The 24914-nt window shown below is 41.0% G+C and overlaps 1 protein-coding gene across 1 annotated transcript in view; it reads right to left on the reverse strand.

The window, feature by feature from the left end:
• Positions 1-9447: 9447 nt before the first annotated feature.
• The window catches only part of PTPN9 (protein tyrosine phosphatase non-receptor type 9), a 164917-nt gene continuing 149450 nt past the window's right edge, over positions 9448-24914 (reverse strand). The window contains exons 10-13 of the mRNA XM_030186815.1: positions 21118-21196; positions 13587-13737; positions 10629-10836; positions 9448-10298 (exon numbers count right to left, since the gene is read on the reverse strand). Of these exons, the coding sequence (XP_030042675.1) occupies positions 10084-10298; positions 10629-10836; positions 13587-13737; positions 21118-21196 (653 nt within the window). The 3' untranslated portion in view covers positions 9448-10083. The remainder of the gene's footprint in view (positions 10299-10628; positions 10837-13586; positions 13738-21117; positions 21197-24914) is intronic.

Genomic DNA, 24914 nt, shown 5'->3' on the forward strand with positions numbered 1-24914 from the left:
GATGACTCTACATTATAAGGGAGGCTGAGCTTACAAAAAAAGGATACAGTAAGACTGAACTGAAATACAGACTGAGCAATTTTGAAGAAGAGCCCCAACTAAACTCACTAATTTAACTATAACAAATATCTTGATTCAATCTGACAGCAGTTAATACAGAGATGAAGAAAGGTATGATGAACAATTTGTTAAGCTGTTGTTACTATTAAACTAAGCGCAGAATTTTGGATTCAAAATAGGTATGACTATTATGGAAATAGTAAGACATAAGAAGCAATTTTAAAGAGAGCTTTAAAGAGGATGTTGGGGCTTAGTTGGAAGGACCCAAATCATATACGTGGGACTATAATTGACATAGAAGAAAATGTTATAACCATAGAAGCCCTGGATTACAAATGAAGTTGTCTTATGGCAGGAACGGGACATAGATGATGAAACACTGATCTGGCCGGTGGAAACCATATAGGTTTATGAGAATGATCATCATAGACTTATTGAACTAACCTAATAGCAGATAGTACAAGGAAGAAGAGAAGAATGTTGAGTAATTATAAAACATTGTATTGATATTTATGTTAAGTTGCACTGTATGGTTAAAGGTTAAAATGTGTTAGTAATCGATAGAGGGGTCAAAAATATGTAAAAGATTCATCAGCGAGCTAATATATAGAGGGAAACAGTAGGACGAATATATTGCATACAAATGAGAACAGGGGGAAAACAAAAAAGGGAAAGGCGTCGAAGGTGACCTAATTCCAATAGGAATAGAAGGGGATAGTAGGGGGGGAGAGGGGATTCCCAGGGGAAGGGAAGGGACAGGGGAGGGGGGGAGGGAGGGAGGGTACAGGAGACATTACCAGAAAACACAAGTGATACCTGAAAAGAAAGATAGACTATTCGCCCGATTATTTGAACGGGGGGGGGGGGGGGGGGGCTGGAGGCTGGGCTGGCTCCTCTCGGACATCAAGATCATGTAAATATGGAGATGGAAGGCCAAGGCAGATACACTAATTAAGGTTATTACATGGAATGTTGGGGGCATCCCTTCGCCTATAAAAAGATCAAAAATCTTAAGACACCTCCAAAGGCTTAGGGCTGACATAGCCTTTTTACAAGAGACACATTTAACTGCAGAAGAACATGCTAAATTGAATAAATGGTGGGTGGGGGAATGTATGTCAACAGCAGCGGTGGGGAGAAAAAGGGGAGTAGCAATTCTAATTAGAAAAGGAATAACAAATCACATTCATAAGATAATCCAGGATCCTGAGGGACGTTATGTGTTAGCTATTGTCACAATTAATAGACAAAAACTCTTATTGGGCAGTATATACGCCCCAAATGTCCTAGATCTTAAATTCTACAAAAAATTAGTGGCAAAAATAGCACGTTTAGAATCTATACCAATAATACTAGGAGGAGATTTTAATATGACCTGGGACCCACAAGTGGACCGATCGCACCCTCCGGCAACAATCCACCGTACACAAACTAGAGGACTACCTGAATTGTGCACTACACTAGATCTCATAGATATATGGAGGACGTTGCATCCTGGGATCAGAGAATATACACATATGTCAAGAGCTCATGGTACCTCTTCCAGGATTGACTACCTATTAACATCAAGCACATTATTTCCCACAATTAGAGACGCTGATATAGGACCATGCGTTATCTCGGATCATGCGACGGTACATATGAATTGGATGGGGGGAGGGGAAGAAGAGAAATTTCGGGGGTGGACGTTCCCAACGTATTTAGTAAATAATGTGAGATTTCGAGAACATTTACAAACGAAATGGGCAGAGTATAAACATTTTAATGAAGACACAGTACTAACTTCAACTAGTTTTTGGGAAGCTGCAAAGGTGGTCTTGCGGGGAGAAACTATCAGTTTTACTACCCAATACAAGCGTGCAAGAGATAGGGAAATCCTGCGATTGGAGAAACAAATGAGAGAAGTAAATAGACATTATGGCTTAAATCCTTGCCCTCGGCTTAGACAGGAGATATTAGAAATACAGGCGACTTATAACTCCTTATTACATGATAGGGAAGTGAAATCCCAAACATATTATAGATTCCAATTGTATAAATTTGGGAATAAGGGAGGGAAACTTCTGGCAAGAGTTATTGCCCCTAGATACGCTTCCAGAAATATCACTAGTATTAAAACACAAGAGGGAAATGTGATACATTCCAATAAAGAAATTAGACAGGTATTTAAAACATATTATCAACACTTATATAGTTCCACAGAACAAGAAGGGCTATCAGGCACGCAATATCTCCAAAACCTTACGATTCCACAGATAAATGAACATGACTGCAATCTACTGAACGCGGAGATTAGTGAGGATGAGATCACATGGGCTATAAGACATAGCAAGATGGGTAAAGCGCCAGGGCCCGATGGATACAAAGCAGAATTTTATAAATTAATGGGAGAATCGATTGTACCTACATTAACTAAAGTGTTTAAAGAATGGATATCAAAAGGTACATTACCTGAACATTTAAATCTAGCGCGTATAATTGTGTTTCCAAAGCCTAATCGAGATGAGCAACTAGTAACATCGTATCGCCCTATATCGCTTATTAATCATGAAGCAAAACTATTTGCAAAAATTTTAGCAAATAGACTAGGCCGTGTTCTCCCAAAAATAATCCATGAAGCTCAAGTTGGCTTTGTGCAGGGTAGGTCGGTAGCTAGGAATCTCAGACGAATTTTGACATCATTGGAATATTTAGAGCACACTAATGAACAAGCTTTAATGATTAGTTTTGACGCTGAAAAGGCGTTCGACAAAGTGGAATGGTCTTTCTTATATGAGGTGATGGAGGGATATGGTATAAAAGGAGAGTTTGTACAGGCTATTAAAGCTTTATATGCAGACCCTCTAGCGCAGGTAATGGTCAATGGGAACTTATCTGAGGCAATTCATATAGGCAGGGGAACGAGACAAGGCTGCCCGCTATCGCCCTTACTATTTGCACTATATCTAGACCCTCTAATTAGGGATATTCAAGAATGCCCAGCGGTGCCTGGAGTAGACATACAACACCAGCAGTTCAAAATGGCTGCATTTGCAGATGACTTGCTCATTATTTTAAAGAACCCAAGAGAAGCGCTGGGTAATTTATTAGAGATTTTTAGGGAGTTTGGAGACTACTCGGGATTCACGCTAAACCTTGACAAATCAGAGGCCTTAGCTATAAATACAGATGCCCATAGCCTATGGCCCATAGATTTCCCTCTAAAGCGGGCAACTAAATCTTTTAAATATTTAGGGATTATATTACCGGTAAATACAAGAGATCTCTATGATTTAAATGTTAGCAAACTCAAAGAGCAGACCATGCACCAGTTAAACTCTTGGCAAAATCTTACGATATCCTTGACAGGGAGGATATGTTTAACAAGGATGGTAATAATGCCGAGGTGGCTGTATGTTTTACAAGTTCTACCACTAAAACTCAAGCAGACTGACATAAAATACTTTTATAAACTTCTGAGAAAATTCTGTTGGGCTGGGAAAAGGGCCAAACTTCAATTGAAATTCCTGTTAGGAGGGTGGAGACAAGGGGGAATGGGGATTCCAAATATCAAATACTACAATATGGCTTGCCTGCTAAGACAGGTTAGAGATTGGGTAATGAATGCATCGGATCATACACCACTTGAGTATGAGATAGTGTACTTCGCCCCATATAATTATCTAGCGTTATTACATACCCCGAATAAGATACTCCCCCATAGATTTAAACATAGTGTTTTGCTCCAGCCTACTAGGGAAGCGTGGAGATTTATAGGGAAACTTCTGGGGGGTGACCCCTTTAATACAGAGCTATTAACTATAAGGGGCAACCCGATGTTTGTACCGGGGATAGAGAATCAAACTTTTGTCATGTGGGAAAGAAACGGCATAGCAATTATGCAAGATATATTGGGGGGTGATGGGCATATCAAAGCAGTAACACAAATGCAAACTAACGCACAATGGAGGGATTATTTTGCGCATAGCCAACTCACGCACTATGTGCGCACACTAAATACAGATGAGATTAAGAAACACTTAGGTGAGAAAATTAGAAAATTCTTTGAAGAAATAGCTGAGGAGGTGCCATCAATCTCCAGTATACACCTGAAATTGTGGGGACTGATGCCTGAGAGAGAGTTTAGTCAACTCCGTCAGAAATGGGAAACAGATATAGGCAAGGCATTGACAGGTTGGAATATTGTAAAACAAATACAGGATATGCCCAGAATAGTAGGAGGGGCTAACCTAAGGGAATGTGCGTTTCGCATATTGCATAGGGCTTATTTTACCCAGACACAACTATACAAATCAGGGGGCATCCATACCGCTACCTGCCTGAAATGTCAGAGGGCAGATAATACGCTATATCATGCGATATGGGCATGCCCTGCAATAAAAAAATACTGGAGACATATAGCTGTATTTCTATCTACAACTGTCAATTGTGATATTGCATTGAACCCTCTATGTCTAGTGCTAGATAAACATGACGCCTTTCCCAGGCTAAACAAAGATAAAATGATGCTATGCCGCAAAACATGTCTCATTGCCAAGAAATGCATAATGCAGCACTGGACCTCTGCACACCCTCCGACTTTCTGGCATTGGCGGAACCAGGTACACCAATTGCTCACTTGGGAAGCGAGAGAGGCAAAAGGGACATACAAACGCAAAGAGCGCTTTCTAAAAATCTTGGGGTGTTATCTGGATGGGATGACTCACAGAGGGAGAAGTCGAATTCTTAACAATCTGTAATATTTGTTTTTTCTTTTTTTTTTTTTTTTTTTTGTTTTTGTTTGGGTGTCAATTGTGATAACAGAAGACTTATCTATAGGTAAATAGGGGGGGGAGGGGGATATTATGATTAAGATGTGATATTGGTTATAATATATAGCCGAAACTGGAGGATAACAAATGAAAACACATAAGTCATCGGAGGTTGATACTATTACACTTTATTATGTAAATGATGTTAATCCTTTCTTTTGGCAATAATATCACAATAATATATCAGTTGTTGGAAAGGAGGAGTGGGGAAGGGAGGGAGGGGAGAAAGGGGAACATGGGGGGGGGGGGGGGAAAAAAAAAAAATTATTACAAACAAGTTGTTGATGATATAATTAGATGACTGCGTTGTATATATACTCATTTTGGTGTTGTATAATGGTCTGTTATTACGATAATATAATAAAAAAGTTGAAACATAAAGAACTCATGAATGCAGAGTGGTATCTTCAGTTAAAAAATTGAGTAAAAAAATGTTGTTTTTTTTAAATGTTCAAATAGTTCTGATCCCTTGCACCTTGGATCCTGAAAGGTCTTGTATAATAGAGGAATATAAGATGTATGAATATAAGGAGTATGATTGAAAGGAATGAGTGGATTGGATGAATGGTGGAGGAAAAGAGGAATATAGAAATATCATTAGGAAATATATGTGTAAAAATGATTTGATATAAGTTTGCAATAAAAGAAAAAAGCATATAAAAATATATATGTGTAGTTACTTAAGGGTGGATTTAAATATAATTTGTAACTAAGAACGGAGGAGTGTGGTAGCCGTGTTAGTCCACTCTTATCAATAGAAATCAAACAAAATAAAGCATGGAAAAGAAAATAAGATGATACCTTTTTTATTGGACATAACTTAATACATTTCTTGATTAGCTTTCGAAGGTTGCCCTTCTTTGTCAGATCGGAAATTTCCGATCTGACGAAGAAGGGCAACCTTCGAAAGCTAATCAAGAAATGTATTAAGTTATGTCCAATAAAAAAGGTATCATCTTATTTTCTTTTCCATGCTTTATTTTGTTTGATTTCTATTGATAACTAAGAACGAAAAGAGAGCTCATTGTTAGAGGTAATATATATTCATTAGGGATATCCTGAAAACCTGATCTGCAGGCAGCCTTTGAGGGCTCGAACAGAATACTACTGGCTTTAGATCCAAACCTGGAATCCCAACTGCTAAGATGAAGAAGGAGCAGTTGCTCTTGCTGAGCTTGGAAGAGATCATTGTCTATGAAACACAGTTGCTCCTCTCCCTCCCATTAATGCTCTACAGGTTTTGGTCTAGGGCTCAAAATGATAGCTTATGTTGGGATCGGGAGGGATGAGGGCAAATGTTTACCAAGTTAGTGCTGGGCACCTTTAAATGCAATAAGGGAATACAACATACCCTTGAACTGTTCCTTATGTGATTGGAATGTATCCTAGGCAGATTTCAGACATATTTGAGTATGTGAGTTTCATACTTGCTTTGTAATACATTTCAGACTCACTTAATGGAAAGTTAAATCTTTCATGTATATGAACATGCAGTCCTTCTGTCTTGAGTTTTGTCTCCCCCTCAGCTGGAGCAGTGCTTGGAGAGCAGCAAGTGGCAGATACTGCACTCCATATAATCCCTACTAGAGATCAGAAGCAATTCCAAGTGGGAAGACCAAAATTCAAGACACAAGTCTTGCCTGATCCTAAACATTACTTATCACAGCATTTTGTTTTTAGATTGCATATAGACAACATATGCAGAACTGTACAAAGAGAGCACAGAAAACATCAAGACAAGAGCACAATGAAATGCTAGCATAAATCACACAAGTACAATAGGTATGGGTGTCCACTGGGACTGAAGAGACTCAATTATATTAGAGAAAAAAAAAGTGAAAAATATATCTCATTACAAAGTAACATACGTTTTAACGCTAAACATGCAGAAATAAGTGCCTTTATATTAGCCAAAATGTTACTGCAGCAGTTAAATGCAGCTGGAGGTGAAAGCATTTTGGCCAGGTCAAGGCTTGCTGCCAAGGGTCTTTAAATGAGTAAGTACATTCTGCAGCCTTTGGGAAAGAGAACCCTGAAAACCCCCCACAATCTAACCATGATGGCACTAATGTTCCTCACCATTTCCCTGGTGCAGAGGTTCTCAACCCAGTCCTTGGGACACACCCAGCCAGTCAGGTTTTCAGGATACCTACAGTAAAAATGCATGAGATAGATTTTCATCCAGTGGAGGCAGTGCATTCAAATAATGTCTTATGCATAGTCACTGTGGATATCCTGAAAACCTAACTGGCTGGGTGTGTCCCGAGGATTGAGTTGAGAACCAGTGCTCTGGAGCATTGGCATCCTGACAGCTAAATGAAGCCACTGCCTACCAGCTGCACAAAGCACTATATCTAACATTTTCCTCAGAAAGGCTGAAGGGTGAACAGCCCTGGCTTGTAGTGTTACGTCACTATGACAGTAATGATAAATAAAGTATGAAGTGTTGCTTTATGTATAATATAAATAATGGGTTAATCACAGGTGCCAAAAGATGAAGCTTTTTTTTTTTTCTCATGTTAACTTGGTTTCAAGGATCCTTCTTAAACAACTAAAACCTGGCCCACAAGCCATACAAAGCATTCTGATCTAGTGCAAATTCGGCATCGCTTGTGCACCACTATGGAGAACTCTATGTACACAAAGTTTGAAAATAAACACAAAAAGACAATGATTACCTTCAGCATCAACACTTATCTACATAGAATATCCAACTTCTCCATCGTCCCTAGTGCCAGGTCCAGACCAGGTTACTTATAGTATTCTGCTGAGGAAGCACCTGGGCCTCTGGCTGACACAGAAGGCCACAGGGTTTCATGCAAGTGCAAGAGGGTTCTTCCTATCAGATATTTATGGATACAAGTGTCAGGCTGAAATACAGAATGGTGATGGCACCAAAACATAAATATATAGAAGGGCCTCAACAACCAAAGAATGGAAAACATGCACAGAAAGTAACCAATGCTGCACTGCCAGGAATGGTTAGATAGGAGGCTTGTTTCATTATTTACAAAATTAAAAAGTTCAGAACGGATATTAGCCAGGGCAGCGCCTGATGGAGCCCATGATACAGGGGTTCTTGAAGGCATGGTTCCTGGATCCAGGACCAATGTGCAATGACCACATTAAGATGGGAGGGGTGTAAGCCAGCAAGGACTACCAAGTGTGTTAGAGGAATAAAGTTCCTGAACCGAAAGCTCCCAGTGTATATTCCTCAGGTAAGCTGTGGAGTGACACAACGTCTATGGACCTAACCTGGTCGTGACGATAGGTTTCTCTCCACCCCTCCCAATCTGAATTAGCAGCATGCTCTCATTCACGTGCTGTTATTTTGTAGTTTCAAAGCAATAGTGAGGACATACAAAGAGCTGATTTATTTGACTTTTTTCCAATTCTGTGTCTGTAGGACAAAAAGCTTAATATATCAGGCCCAAAGCCTTTTACTGTTACTCACATTTTACTATGAAAAGCCCATGAAAAATGTGTTTTCTGAGAATTTGTCATGGCTGAAACTTTTCAGTGTTCAGTTCTTTTGAAAATATTAAAAGCAAAAGTTTTGGTTATTATACTTTACAGTACACAAGGGTAGGAATGAGTTCTAGAACACTGCTTCTCAACCCTCTCCCTGAGGCATTCCTAGAATGAATATGCAGGAGATAAATCTGCTTATACTGGAGACCCATCATATGTCAATCTCTCATGCATATTCATTGTGGTAATCCTAAAAACTTGCCTGGTTAGGTGTGCTCAAGGACAGGGTTGAGAAACACTGACAGAGTAAACTAATAAGGGAAGGTATTAATTTTTTCTTCAAGGAAAATTTGCAGAATGTTACTGTAAATGAACCTACCATTTAGCAGAAGAGGCTGCCATTCTGGAAAGAGTATCCTTTGTAAGTCAGTCCTCCTGTGCTCTAGTCTGTAAAGTGGTACTGTGACGGTCAAAACTGGGCACCTTATGCTGAGGCAGGCTCAGATACACAGTGCTGGCTGCTGCACCGGTGGGTACCAGTAATCCTGTTACTAACAATGAGGGTTCCAGATGCTGACCAACCCATTTTAAGAGGGCATATTCCATCTCAAAGTAGATATTTCAGTAACTTCTTTAAGAATATGACATTCCTAATGGCATGAAGTAAAGGAAAATCACTCCCACTGGTTACACAAACAGCACTAAAGCAGCCCCGCCAGTTCAAATGCAGTGTTCTTTCCTGGCACTGTGCAAGCTTCCTGCTGGATCAGAATGCAAACACCTTGAGAATCCAGACAAACAAATGCACAACCATGATAAGGGACATATACAGTATAATACAGTCATTACAAAATAACCCTGAAAGAGCAAGGAGCCTGAGCTTCTTCTCCTTTAGACTGAATGCCATTTTGGAATTCAAAATAAAATGAAAAGGAATGTCAGGAATGAGACGAGAAAGCATCTTTTGATTAGACCGTGTTTCCCAACGCTGGTCCTTGAGTACCTCTTGCCAGTCAGATTTTCAGGATATCCACAATGAAAATGCATGAAAGAGATTTGCATATAATAGAGGCAGTGTATGCAAATCAAGTTCATGCATATTCATTGTGGATATCCTGAAAACCTGACTGGCAAGGGGATACTCCAGGACTGGACTTGGGAAACACTGGATTACACCATGTCAACTGTGTCGATGTTAATACACAGTGGTAAAATTGTGTGCTCTCTTTAACTTACGGAGAATTCTTTCATCATAGCATCCTGATTCTCCTGCACAGCTCAACACGTGGATCAAGCAAAAATAAGTAAATCTGGTATACAGGATGAAGGTGGTGTTATCACTTTTATATCTGTCCCATTCTTAGGCACCAAGGAGGGCTGGCACTGGCAACACTGCACATTGTAAAATCTATGATATATACCGTGGCATTACAAACCTGAGGCATGTTCAATAATCTACAGCAAGTGTAAGAACTTCATTCATTTCCTTTGTCTCTACTGGTCGGTTTAGGTAACAAGTTAGCTTTGATAAGGCACAGTTTGATAGCAGGTGCTAAAAGTCAAGAAAAAGGAGGTAATAGCCACTGGTTACTAGCCACAGTTCACTGCTAACCAAAGTGAGTTAGATGGGAACCCTCTGCTTTAGAAACAGTTAATCAGATAGCACAAACTCTGCCGATTCTGGACTGCGTGTCAGAAAGGTTGTCTTTTCTCACTGGCAGACAGCTAGCTCTCAGCCTGCTTAGCTCATCTTTTCTCCCAGAGCGATCTGGTTGGTTGACAGCAGGCCTTGACTCTGAGCATGCTCACTGATGGCCATGTAACAGAAGTAATACTGCTCAGGGGTTTGGATGCTGAAGGCTCTCTGGGTCCTCATCCTGCGTACTGTCTGATACACATTCAATGTGTCAACATCCTGCAGCTGTGAAAGGCAGATATCCAGCGAGCAAAACGTACCTGAGAAACACAGAAACATGCACTCCAGAAGTCCAGCCAGCACAGAAAGCAACCGTAAATGGGTCCTACAGAACCCCAGTAACATGAGAGAAACAGAGACCCTGGCGGTGAGGACTGTGGTGAGATTCCTAGTGCAGAACAGAAAATAATGGGAGTAGGGGGAGTAAAGTACTGAAAGACCCCTTCAAAATATTGAATAAAGAGAACTCTGCAGACCCAAGGCATGGAAAGTAAATGGAATGCCGATGTATAGAGAATATTCTTGTTACTGTCTAATATACAGTCCTACCACACCTCAAGTCTCTCTGTCAGTTTTGGTTGGTGACATACCTGTCCTGCCGATTCCAGCACTGCAGTGCACCACTATGGGAGGCCCTCCCGGATGACCCTTCCAACGCTGCCCAAGAGTTTTCATGGATAGTTTCTGCTGGTGTTTAACTGCCCCCAGGAATTCAATGAGAGCAGCTGCTGAAGAGGGCACACCGTAATCTGGCCAGCTCAGATACTGGAAATGGAATACCTGACGTCTTTCCCGGCTCTGTGTACAGAACATGCATGTCAGTTATTTTATCTGCGTATCTGTAAGCCAAGAATCAGTCATTCAACTCTTCTTTTAGACCTGTGAAGCTATTCTGCTACAACAACTTTCAGGAATTTCTAATTAACTTTCATCTTTTGGTACAACAGCCCTAGTAATTGGTGAAAACCCCCCAACCCTCTCCCCCACTATGATATCTATATATGGATTTTGGCTTTGATAGGCTACTGGTGCATCACTAAATAAAGTTCTTTGAACACGCATGGAGACTGAATACCTCTCTCATAGATTTATCTTGCACATACCATGTCAAGCATAAAGCTCACTTGTTAGCCAAGCTACACTGGGACAATGTCAACCTTTCATATTTACGACTGGATCTTCATACTTGTGCTTTGCTAGACAGCCTTCTTCTGGAGTTTGGAAGGTATAATACACACAGATAACAAAGGAAAGAATTCCAGATACAATTTGATGAGTGGAATCACATGTTACTTGGGAGGACAAAAAGGAGGAAACCCTAATAGAAGAATGCGTTATATCTTCAGCAGGAAAAGACCAGACACTGAGAGAAAGAACAATGAAGCTTGTATTTGCAGTAACAGAAAGGGCTGTTGCATCTACTGCTAGTAATTTTCTGGATAATATTTAGCCAGGATGGTCAGAGGTTAAAAAAACACCCAAAAAACAAAACACTCAGAACAACCCACCAACTGCTGAGGCTGAATTAAATCCAGATAGTCAGCACCAGTACACAAATACTACTACTACTACTTATCATTTCTAAAGCGCTACTAGACGTAGCCAGTGGCCAGTGCTGAATATTCAGATTTCAATGATAGTCAACCCGATATCCAGATAGCTAAATGGATCAAGTTAGCACATAATTTTTGCTGCCTGAGTATGTAGATAGTTACTGAGACAGCAGCCTGAATATCACCACCCTCTGCCCACGGACCATCCCAGTACAGTCTGCAATGATTTTCAGTAGCATTATCAAGGATGGCTCTGTTAGTGCTATTTATCTGGACAGCAGCATCTGCTACCTGGATAAGTAGTTCTGAATATCAGATGGTGGATTTTTATTGAGGGGGTGAATAGGGGTAATTTGATTCTCTTTACCCTTAGCTAAGCATTCACTCTTCTATCATTCCTGGAGACCAGGTATTCCCAAATCCGACAGCTGAAGCCTGGATGCTCCAGATAAAACATTCAAGCAAGCAAGCCTCTTTGCCTTCACTCAACACTCGGTACCGGAGATCCTTCAATGCCAGTGCCAAAAAGGTGGAAATCCTTCACCTTCTCCAGGTAGGACTTTAATGGTGGTTGGTCCTGTTGACTTTATATACGAAGAGGCACATTTTCAAAGTACTTACACTTATAAAGTTCCATAGAGGGGTATTTTCAAAGCAATTAGACTTACAAAGTTCCACAGTAACCTATGGAACTTTGTAAGTGCTTTAAAAACGAGTCCAAAAGTAATGCCTCCCTGACCTATCACCAGTATCCTTTGAAGTTGATGCCTCTGATGCACTGAAGAGTTTTTCCTTATGCTTTTGACTTCCACAAAGATCTCTGTCTGTCATCTTATCTACTTAATGCAGCTGGAAATTTTATATTTGGGCATCAGAAACCTAATAATGAGTACTGATGATTGATAAGGTCCTGCTACATCAACCACATTCCTTGAAGCTGCTGGCGTTCTTTGTTTTTTTTTGGACATCAGGAGAAAAATAACATAACCGATACAGAATCAAATGATTCAATAGTAAAAAAAATGGTCTGATTAATACTGCTTGATTCACTGGTGCAAATGGTGACTGTGCCAAAAATACAGAAGCTTGAAAAATGACTGAAAACTAAAGCATGCAAGTAGAGAGGAAATGAGAGACTGAGGTGAATCAATACTAAAAAGATGCAAGAAAGACATCTGAAAAGGTCCACTGAAAAAGAACCGAAGTAGCTCCATGTGATGACACCAGTGTTCCTGCACATGCACTGTCTCCCCTTGCTAGAAAACCTCTACATGCTAAGAGAGCTATGTTACACATTTTAATGTGCTGGGCCCTATCAGGAGACTTCAACGTGATGACATTGTCCTGCTTGTCCTTGGAGAATATATCAAACCATTCAAAACTAATAGATGTGTTTTCTAAAAGTGCTTTGTGCTCCTTTCCCCTCTGTGTTCTATGTACTTATTTCTGCTACTATATATACAGATTTACTTTACACCCATAATAAACTAAAAGTGAGACTGACAGGGTAGGACCACAAATAACAGATGAATGGTTAGAAGATATCAGCACTAAAGAAGATTTTCAGTTTGGTTTATAGCCTCCCGTAGACAGAAGAATTTTACTTCTCACAGTTCCTTCCCCCCACACCCAAATCAAAGATTTTTTACCCGTGAGATATTCAGCTGCAGGTAATTTCCTCCTTCTCAGAAAGGAATTTATCATGGCTCTTAGTATCCAGGTGTTCATCCCTCCTTCACCAGAACATGCAAAGAATCGACCCCTTTTCAGGACAGGGAGGGGGAAGGGGCATAACAAAAAAGTATGTACAAAAACAAAACTCTAATATTTACAAGACCAAAGTCATTAGGTAGGGACAGCAACTGCCCCTCCTTGTTCCCGCTCCCGTGGGGGATTTCATAGATCCACCTCCATGTTATAAACTTATAAGGATGAACTTAGGTCTGCATGCCTTATTTCTAGGGTTCTTTTTCTCTGTCCCTGAGAGAAGCTTACCTCTGCATTCTTCAGCTCCAGGGTGCTCTTCTTGTAATGTTTAAAGTTCTCAATCCCCAGGTTGGTTACAGTGAGGGACCCATATTTTCCATGTGAGTCTGCTTCCAAGGGCCAGTACTGTCCACACTTCCTCCTGCCTCCCTCCTCAATCCTGCCATGATAAAAGAAAGACAGAGAGGCAAAGATAAAAGAACAAAATAGAAGGAATGAAATCATTAGGTAGTTCACTTTTTTTTTTCAGTTCTAAATCTTAAATACAGATTGTTAAAAAAAAAAAAGTTTGGAAAGCAAATAGTTTTAGAGGCTAACACATAAAGCAGGATATCTAATTATTAAAGTAACTCTAAATAAAAATAACCCTTTATTGTTTCTGACTCATTCTCCTGTTTGATCTTCTTGCTCGGTCATGTTATTCTCTTCCATTCTCCCTTGTCTAATAATGTTAATTTTGGAATGACCTTTAAATCACAGACTCTTCAAGTGGTAAAGGCTATGACTATTGTGGCATATGAAACCACATTTGGATACTACTGACTTGTGAACTGTGTTGCGACATCTTGTTTTATCCCCTTGATTACAGTTAATTCCATTTACCTTGGGATTCCCTCCTTTTCAATTAAGACTTAGTAGTTGCTTCAGAATGCTGTAGTTTTGGTTTTTTTTTTCGACAGGCAACAAACCATTTGGTCATATTACCTGAGCCTTATATTCATTACACTGGCTCCCAATCGAGTGGGGTAGTGATGGCAGCTGGCCTTGCTGAGTTTAAAGGGGGTCTGAATAGATTCCTGAAGGAAAAGTCCATTGATCGTTATTAAATTTTGGGGTTTTGCCAGGTTCTTGGGGCCTGGATTGGCCGCTGTCGGAGACAGAGTGCTGGGCTTGATGGACCTTGGGTCTTTTCCCAGTGTGGCGGTGGTTATGAACTGTTCATAAAACACTACGGGGTCCTTTTACTAAGGTGCACTGAAAAACAGCCTGCGGTAGTGTAGGCGCGGGTTTTGGGCGTGCGCAGAATCATTTTTCAGTGCACCTGTAAAAGAGGCCTTTTTAAAATTTTTGCCAAAAATGGATGTGCTGCAAAATGAAAATTGTCGCGTGTCCATTTTGGGTCTGAGACCTTACCATCAGCCACTGACCTAGTAGTAAAGTCTTGAGTGATAACCGGGTGGTAATGACCTACACGCGCCAAATGCTATGGCACGCGTCAGATATGCGTGGCAGAAAATAACAATTATTTAGCGGGCGCGAGGCAAAAATTAAATTACCGCAAGAGCCACGTGGTAGCTGTGCGGTAACTCCATTTTGGTGCGCATTGACGCTTAAGTGGCTTAGTAAAAGGGCCCCTACATTTTGCTAGCCCTCTACTTTGTCAACTGCAATTAATGTATTCTTGCAACAAAAGGGGCAAGCTTTTAAAACCAATACAGGAAAATAAAAATAAAACTTCAAGGAGGGCACTACCAAATTTATTAACAAAGAATAACATAAAAATTGTGTAAAACACAAATCAATACAACATGGCCATGTTTCAGCATCTGCCTTCATCAGGGGAGTAATAAACTTCATATTCAACCTATGATTCTCAACCATTCAATTTTACAAATATAGTAATCTTTTGTTTCAGTGTGGCACCAAAAATATGTGCAGATTCTATAGATCCCATCTATAGAGCATTTTATCATCAAAGAAGCTTTAAGTAATTGAGCAGAAATCTTTAAGTCGTGATCAGTGTTCAAGAATCAGATTGCTATATCTGTACATTTTAGTGTGCATATGAGTGCTTGAAGATTGATTTTTTTTATTTATTCTTTTGCCCTTCAGAAAAGCACTGAAGACCCATCTCTTCAAGATAGTCTACCCTAACGATTTAACCTAACCAAAGCCTGCCCACGATTCTTATTGACGATTGTTATACATTGACCATGTTTCCCATTATCCTTATTGCTACCCCATATCCATTCCTCTCCATCTTCCTACGCCTACCTCCCAATGCTCATTTCCTTCTGCACCCTATTCCTCCTCCCATGTTCAATTTACTTATCCGTTAACCCCATTAATTAATTTTATTTATTTGTTGCATTTGTATTCCGCATTTTCCCACCTATTTGCAGGCTCAATGTGGCTTACAATTTTCTGTCATGGCTTTTGTCATTCCAGAGTGCAAATAACAATTGATATTATATAAAGAACATGGATGACACAATAAGAATCAGGTAAAAAAAAGAGAAAACCTTCAATTGGTATTACATATAGGACATGGATAACATAATAACAATAAGCAATCAGGTAGAAGGAGAAAACACAACTTGTAAACCAGATGTAGACAAAACGGATCTGCTAGCACGTAAAAAAAAAAAAAAAGAAAAGAAGGAGAAAACATTACGAATATTAAGTAAGTGATATAGCATTACAGTTCTTATTGTGGGTCATTGTAGTATGCCTTGTTAAAGAGATGAGTCTTCAGGGCTTTACGGAAGTTAATGTTGCGTTTACCACAAATTGTATATTCTTCTTACGACTTTGTAATTATTTATATTGTTACAATGTAAGCCGCATTGAGCCTGCCATGTGTGGGAAAGCGCGGGGTATAAATGTAATAAGTAAATAAATTACATCTTTGATTCACGTAGAAACTGAAACATGGCCACGTTGAGTTTTACATAATATTCATGTTAGTCTTCATTTATTAATAAATTTGGTTGGCGCCCTCCTTTGAGATATTCTTTGTCAGCCAAGATGAAATATCTGTTCCCAAAACCAGAGATTTATGAAAACTGCAAGTGAAGTGATATTTAGTAATATGTCACCCATTGCCAGTCCTCGGTTTTGAAATTATCTTCCAACTGATATTAGGTCGAAGCTGGATTAACTAGGTTTCTCAAAAATGGTAAAAAGCCATTTTTGTTGAGTGTGCTTTCAACGGAAATTAGTAGGTCAATAGCTAGTGCTGGATGCAGGGATATGAATTTAGATGATGTTTATTTTGCTGGGTGATATTGAGCTTTTGCCCAATTAAGTTTTATGTCTATGATGAAAATTTAGAACTTATTTGATATCTTGATTCTATGTTGTTAAGCTTTTAATTAAGTCACATGTTTTTCAAAATCTACTACTAGGGTTTAATGGGCTATGAATGTTTTACATAAATAAGTGTGCATTTATTTTTTGTTCTTCTGTCACTCCTCTTTACCTTATTTGTGTTCCTCATGTCTTTCGGTCTCTATCCCTTTTTGATGTCATCATGTGTTCCTCTCTCAGTCTTTGTTTCAACAACTGGTAAAATAAAATTGCTTACCTGCAACAGATGATCTCTGAGGGCAGCAGGATATAAATTCTCTCTGATGGGTGTCATCAGCCAATGGAGTCTTGAACTTTACAGAGTTTTTAAGTATGATCATCTGCACATATGCAGGACTTCCCCTGCTGGTGACATCACATGGGGCCAACTTAGTTCTATACAAAACTAACAGTAGTCGCAATGTTGAAACCCCCCCCCCCACCCCCAACCATCAAGGGAAGCAGACAAATTGAGAAGACTTATATTGCGTTGTCCTTGAATACCTGTTACAGGTAAGCAATTTTGCTTTCTTCAAGGACAAGTCCTCAATGATAGGAATCCCTACCTCCAGGGTGCTTTTAACAAAAGATGGGAAAATGGGGGGAAACCTCCCTCCAGGAAACTAATATGATTCAGGTTTTCTGAATTTTTCTTTTGGACAAAGGCAACCTGAAAAGAAGATGAATGGGTCCTAAAGGGGTTAGATACTCCTCAAAGAGATTCTTCAACAAACTGACCAAACATACTCTCACATCAGAAATTCTTTTCCAAACAGCATTACAGCTTTGCAGATCTCAACCATGAAGGCCAACCTTAGCACGGCTACCAATGCTACTATGGCTCTGACATTATCAACCTTAAAATTCATTTGAGGGCATCAGCCACTAAGGCCTGGAGCTTGCTGACTCTGCCTGTGGATGCGACTGCCACCACAGAGGAGACCATCTAGGTAATGTATTTCAGCTCCTATGAGACAAGTGGCTCAAAGGGAGCTTTCATCAGCTGGGTGAGTACCATGTTGAGCTCCCAAAACACAGTGGGAAGCTCAATGGGAGATTCACTAGAAACAAACCCCACCTGAATCAAACAACTAAAGGCTAAAGAGATGGGTTTACCCATAGGTGTTGAAACAGGGAGGGGGGAGCCACAGGTACCATGGTGCAACCAAAATACGGAGTATGATCCAGCACCTCCCTGCCACAGTTCCTCCTGCTCATTACCTTTATCAGGTCAAACTGAGAAGACACAGATAGCGATAATGCCAGTAGCAGAGTTGAGTCCAAAACAGGAACACACACAGCCAGGCCTGGTGTGGAACCTCTTCCAGTCCTGAGAGCTTATTTCTAGGATAAGCAGCATAAAATCTGTTTTACTGTCCTGGGATCTTGCCAGGTATTTGTAACCTGGATTAGTCACTGTTGGAAACAGGATACTAGACTTGATGGACCTTTGGTCTGTCTCAGTAAATGCTTATGTTCTTATGTAACCCTTTGATGAGTCCTGCCTCCAAAGGAAGTGTATGTCAGAAGGGTGGGACATGTTAGGGGGTTCTAATGTTGTCAGATCCGGAAAAGGTTCCTGTAGTGGGCCCAGGGATGTGCATTCCTATTTTGGGCTATACTCTGCTACCAATATTGTTGCATGCTGTGTTTTCTCACCTTGGTCTGCTCCCAGATAAAGGTAAAGCGCAGGAGGAGCTGAAGCAGGGAGGGATGGAGCTGGTGCTGGACCACATGTGGACTAGGAGATCAGACTCTAGAAGGGGAGAAGAAGAGAGGGGTAGTGATGAACCACCTGGAAGACTTTGCATATCAGTCCTATGATACCCTTATTCAGATTTTTATTTACATAGAAACAGAGAAAAATTAAGGCAGATAAAGACCATCCAGCTTATTTTCGAAAGAGAAAGACGCCCATATTTCGACCCAAATTGGGAGATGGGCATCTTTCTCCCGTGGGCGAACAAATCGGTATAATTGAAAGCCGATTTTGGTCGTCTTCAACTGCACTCCATCAAGGAATGAACAAAGTTAATGGGGGCGTGTCGGAGGCGTGGTGAAGGTGGGACTGGGGCGTGGTTATCGGCGGAGGAGAGATGGGCTTCTTTAGCTGATAATCGAAACAAGAAGGGCGTTTTTAACGAAATTTGGTCCGCTTTATTTGGACCCCTTTTTTTTCAGGTCCAAGTCCCAAAAAAGTGCCCCAACTGACCAGATGACCACCGGAGGGAATCGGGGATCACCTCCTATGACTCCCCCAGTGGTCACTAACCCCCTCCCACCAAAAAAAAACCCACTTTACAAACTTTTTTTCCCAGCCTGTATGCCAGCCTCAAATGCCGTACCCACCTCCATGACAGCAGAATGTGTTCTATCCTCTGACAGCCTTTCCCTGGTTCTAATGTGGGTCTCGGGTGAGTGTGACACCTTTTCTGTTAAGGGCACTGCAGAATCACATCAGCAATGCATTGTGGTGGGTGTAGGGTATTGGGCTCCTTGATTCCACTAGCTTGTGTTACATGCTCATGATGTTGGTAGTTGGTAGGCTCTACTCCCATGGTGCTTTTCCCTCTGCTTACTGGGTCAGAGTGTGCCCTGTTTTGTTTCCGGTAGTCCATGAGGTAGTGGCCATTTTTGTAAGCCAGTTTTAGATCCCTTTCATGTGTTAGCCACGTTACAGAACTTAGTTATTACCTTGAATGTTGCTGAAAGAGGGAATTGTACACCATTCTGCCAGCTCTGACCTACTGCTAATCTCAGTACCAGGGAGACTCTTTGCCAGTGGGGCACAACCTCTGATCTGCAGTTAACTGTGAGTAAATGTGCTCATTCCAATAAAGGACGTTTTCGGAGACATTAGTCTTCAGGTGTCAACTGGTGTGCCAAGATTATACAGCAGCAACAAGTCCTAGAGGCCTGCGTGTATGCAGGTCTCTGGAGCACTTTTAGTGGGTACCACAGTGCACTTCAGGCAGGCGGACCCAGGCCCATCCCCCCTACCTGTAACACTTGTGCTGGTAAATGGGAGGCCTCCAAAACCCACTGTACCCACATGTAGGTGCCCCCTTCACCCCTAAGAGCTATGGTAGTGTTGTACATTTGTGGGTAGTGGGTTTTGTGGGAGGGGGTTGGGGGCTCAGCACCCGTGGTAAGGGACCTATGCATGTGGGAGCGTTGTCTGAAATCCACCGCACTGACCTCTAGGGTGTCCTGGCATGTCAGGGGGGCGAGTGTACTACAAATCCTGGCACCTCCCACGACCAACTGGCTTGGATTGGGACGTTTTTGAGCTGGGCATTTTTAGTTTCCATTATCGCTAAAAACAAACAAACGCCCAGCTTGGAAACGACCAAATCCATGGCATTTTGGTCCGTACAAACCGTATTTTCGAAGTGGACGCCCATTTTTTTCGAAAATACGGTCTGTCCCACCCCTTCACGTACCCGTTCTCGGACATAGATGCCCATGGAGATGGGCGTTCACGTTCGATTATGCCCCTCCATATGGCCTATCCAGTCTGCCCATCCATGCCATCTACTCTCCCTTTCACTCCCTTACAAATCCTATGTACTTGTCCCAAGACTTCTTTAATTCAGATACAGTTTTCATCTCCACCACGTCCACCGGGAGACCGTTTCACAAATTCACTACCACAAGTTTATATTCCCAAAGTGGCTTACACAGATATGCTCTTGATTAATCATCCAGACAGGGAAGCAAAGGCAACCTCAGTTTGCATAGATGTGCTGCTATGACACCTAAGCATTTTGTGAAAACTCAGAGCAGATGAACGGCAAGATGCAATAGTGGACATGATGTGCCCTTATTATGAATCTGAGGTATCTTCCGTGATGTGGATGCCTCTCTATGCGCGTGTAAGCTTCTCTTTAGATCTATGAGAATATCCAGTCTACTTTTTTGGGGGGAAAAAAGGGTTTAAAATGTCCCATTATGGGAAAGCACCAGTGCAGAAAGTCCTGCACATGTGCAGAGACTTATACTAGAAAGTTGTGTGTGTTACGCCGCTTACCACACCAGGCTCTGTTGGATGACATCTATCAGTGAAGACCTTCATATCCTGCTTGTCTTTTAAGAAACAAAGGTCACTAAGATGGGAATTAAGATAACAAAGACTGGATTAAAATCGTAGGGCATCAGGGATGTAGTTTATCAAATCCTGGGGATGTCAGGAACTACAAAACTGACAACATGATCTGGGGTGTCTAATAGATCATCAGATTAATATGGATTTATCATCATATTATTTGGAGTATAAAAATTCCTAAAGCATTACAATATGAATGGAAGTTTGGGCTTAATCTGGCTGTGACTTTGCAAAAGTTTGACTGTGTTGAATCCCTGCTAGTTATTCTACTTCCACAGTCACTTGATCCCAGTATTTGACAGAATAAGATCAATATGTCATTATTTTGTACTTTTCCTCTTCTGCTTTCTCCACCCCAATACTCACCGTGTTGTCATGACTATTACCAGCACATTCTGCTCCCACACCATACGCCAGAAGTCAGAGTACGTGTTCTCCATAGGACCTGTGGAGATGGATATTATCCGTGAAGAAGAGAATGAAGGGACACAGTGACATCCCCAAACACAAGCCTAACTCCTGTTACACAGCTCCCTAAGTCTTCCTTTCATAACTCTATATTTATTTATGTATACTAAAAAGTACTTTCGCTTTGTGTGATGACTCCAATATGGAGATACCTGATAGTTTTGTTTTATTTAATTTCTCTGTTTGGTTTGTCACTTTCAAGGTCAGCAGCTCACAGATCCATTATATGTTTTTAACTCCTATGTTGTTCTGTATGCTATCATACTGCAGAAATACTACTTTACTTCATCATTCCTCACATTTTAAAAAGAATTGTGCCCCCTTATACCCTTACTAACATCTGGATTGTGGGAAGGAGGAAAACAGAAAATGAATGGGCTCTATAAAGCATATGAAAAATGTGGAAAGATTCACATTAACAGTAATTGGTTTTTTTTGTTGTACATTTTATATATATATATATATATATATATATATATATATATATATATATATATATATATATATACACACACAGTGCATTCCATTTAAGTGCACGTCGGATAAGCGCATGCTATGTTTAACTGCATGCCGTACTTCGGTCCCATTTTTGGCGCCATCAATTTCTTTGGGGACAAACTTCGGTTTAGCGCACCACTGATAAGTGCAAGATTCACTTATATGCATGGTTTAAGACCGCTCCTCTGCAGGAACGACTACGCATAAGCGCACGCACGGAATATGAAAGTCGATTGGCATGTGACAAAGGGGCGATAAATTTGAAATTTCATTGGTTAACTGCCACAGGCAGAATAAGTGAAAGAAATTTGTTAGAGTGTACATTCGAGTCGTCGTCATCATCGTGCAACTGTAAGACTTTAACACTGGTTGAACGAATAGAAGTTCTTAAAAAATTAGAAAACAAACAAAGTCAAGCATCTATTGCTAAAGAATATGGTGTCAATCCCAGTCAAATTTCATGTATCTTAAAGCAGAAAGATCAGCTTCTGGAAGACTGGCAAAACAATACAAATCCACACAGGAAACGTAAACGGGCGGGAAAAGCTGAGAATATAGAAGATGCTCTTCTTCGGTAGTTTTCTCAAGTCAGGAGCAGACAGTTTCCTGTCAGTGGTCCACTGCTTATGGAGAAAGCTAATCAGCTAGCTGAAAGTCTTGGACTAACTGAATTCAAAGCCACTGTTGGAAGGTTGGAAAGATGGAAGGAGAGGAACAATATAAAATTCAAGAAACAGCATGGTGAAAAACAAGACGCTGATGACTTTGGTGCTGAAAATTGGGTTGTTTCAGTTCTTCCTACCATCTTGAACGAGTTTGCACCTAGTGACATTTTCAATGCTGACGAAAACAGTCTCTACTGGTGAGCAATTCCTGATGGAACACTTGCATTCTAACAAGCTGAAACTACAGGAAGTAAAACGTCGAAGGACCGACTGATGATCCTCCTTTGCTGCAATATGGCTGAGAGTGAGAAGTTGGAACTCCTCGTCATTGGAAAGAGCAAACAGCCCCGTTGCTTCAAGAATTAAGCGACTTCCTGTGTCATACGAGGCTAACGCAAATTCATGGATGACTGGGGAAATTTGGAAGCACTTGGCTAAACAAGTTAGACACTAGAATGCAGGCACAAAAGCATCAGATTTTGTTGCTTTGTGTAACTGTGCTGCACACAGTGATGATGTCCTGCTGTCTAACGTCAAGGTGGTCTTCCTGCCACCAAACACTACCTCTCCGATCCAACCTATGGATCAGGGCATAATAGCCAATTTCAAACAACATTATCGGGCTCTTGTGCTACGTCGTCTGATGAGCGTTATGGATGACCAGACTGGCAAGGATAAACGTGCTGTTGAACTGGCTTGTAATCTATCACTGTTTGATTCCCTACATATGCAGAAAGAAGCCTGGAATCATGTTACACAGGCAACCATTGTGAACTGCTACAAGCGGGCAAGCTTTGTTAAGGATGTGGAGAGGGATGAAACAGATGCAGCTGTTGCAAACGCGTCAGATGAACAGGCTATTGACATCCCAGCCGGTGTTACTGAAGAGGAGTTTCATCACTACGTAGCTGTTGATTATGATCTACAAACAGCTGACGACAGCACTGATGTCGAGATATGCGCCTATACGCAGGCAATGGCTGATGATGAAACAGATGATGAAATGAGCAGCTAAGCACATGCTGACGAAATTCAACAACATCCTGTCACTTTTGCAAGAGCGCTGGAGAGTCTCAACACTGTGCGGGCCTATCTGGAGGCCACTGGATGTCAGTGCTATGACAGTTTTTACCGTCTGGCAGACGTAGTCTATGGAACTCACAGACACAATAGTGTACAGAGGACTATGACTGATTACTTCAAGTAAGCCTAACGTCAGTTAATGGAGACTGTATAACGTCAGTTAACGGAGACTGTATATTGTATGTATAATAAACAGTACTGTACATATGTTTATCAGATGTCACGCTTCTTTGGGTCATAACGGTTAAGTGCACACTACAGTTAACTGCATGCATTTTTTGGTCCCAGACCCTTGCACTTAAGTGGATTGCACTGTATATATATAAAATGTAAAAAGCTCTCTTTATCTAGATCAGGGGTTCTCAATCCAGTCCTCAGGATACACCAAGCTAGTCTGGGTTTCAAGATACCCACAATAAATATGAATGAGATAAATTTGCATGCAAATCTCTCTCATGCATATTCATTGTGGATGTCTTGAAAACCAAATTAGCTTAGTGTGTCCTGAGGACTGGGTTGGAAACCCCCGATCTAGATATATAAATGGCAACACTGACACATCTAGATTACATACAAGTGCAAATATTGATTTTAGAAAGTTGCTATTTGCACGTGTGGAACTCCCATGGATAGAGATTTGATGGGTGTGTACCTAAAAAAATAGACATGTGCTTCCCATTTAACAATGAGAGACCATATCTATGCTAAAAGAAATCTCGGTTGGTTTTTACACCTGCCCTAAGGCACACAAAGTTTTAGCTCCCAGTTTAGAGCTGGAGTCTAAATCAAAGAGTATGAGCAAAGCCCATACAACCCCAACCTCTCCTAGAAACAAATCATACCCCTCTAACATCCAGATGTCCCTGACATTCCAACAACCACTTCTCCCTCTCCATGAACCCCCGCCCCCCCCTGGCTCTTACCAGGGGCTCTACCTGGTGTCTAGTGGAGGAGCGGCGCAATCCCTAGTCACTGCTGCCCCATCAGGCACCCGGGTTCAATTTGGCACCTCTAACACCTGGGGTCAAGCTTAATCCTTGACTTGGGGCCCACTTTCTGGGTTGCTGTAGCCAGGAACCCACAATACGTCTGGCTGCAGCAATGCAAAAGGTGTTTGATGAGGATGCTTTATTTTTAACATCTCCATTTCTAAAACCGATGCTCCTTCCCACCATGCTGGCAATTACACATGCACTCTTGCACATCCTTATAGGTATTTTGTAAAAAGCTCCATGTTTGGATGAGCCTTTTGTAAAATACATTTGGGAAACTCAGCATGTCCTGATATGGACATCTCGATTCCGCTCTCCATGACCTATCTGTAATGGGCTATATTTGCTGTAATCCATTTTAAAAATTTTTATTCTGCCTCACGGAAGCTCATTTTAATCAAGTAAATAAATACAGCAAGCAATGAACATGTTACATCCCAAATATCTTGACTACCAG

This window comes from Microcaecilia unicolor, chromosome 1, assembly GCF_901765095.1.
Source record: "Microcaecilia unicolor chromosome 1, aMicUni1.1, whole genome shotgun sequence".
Classification (NCBI taxonomy): domain Eukaryota; kingdom Metazoa; phylum Chordata; class Amphibia; order Gymnophiona; family Siphonopidae; genus Microcaecilia; species Microcaecilia unicolor.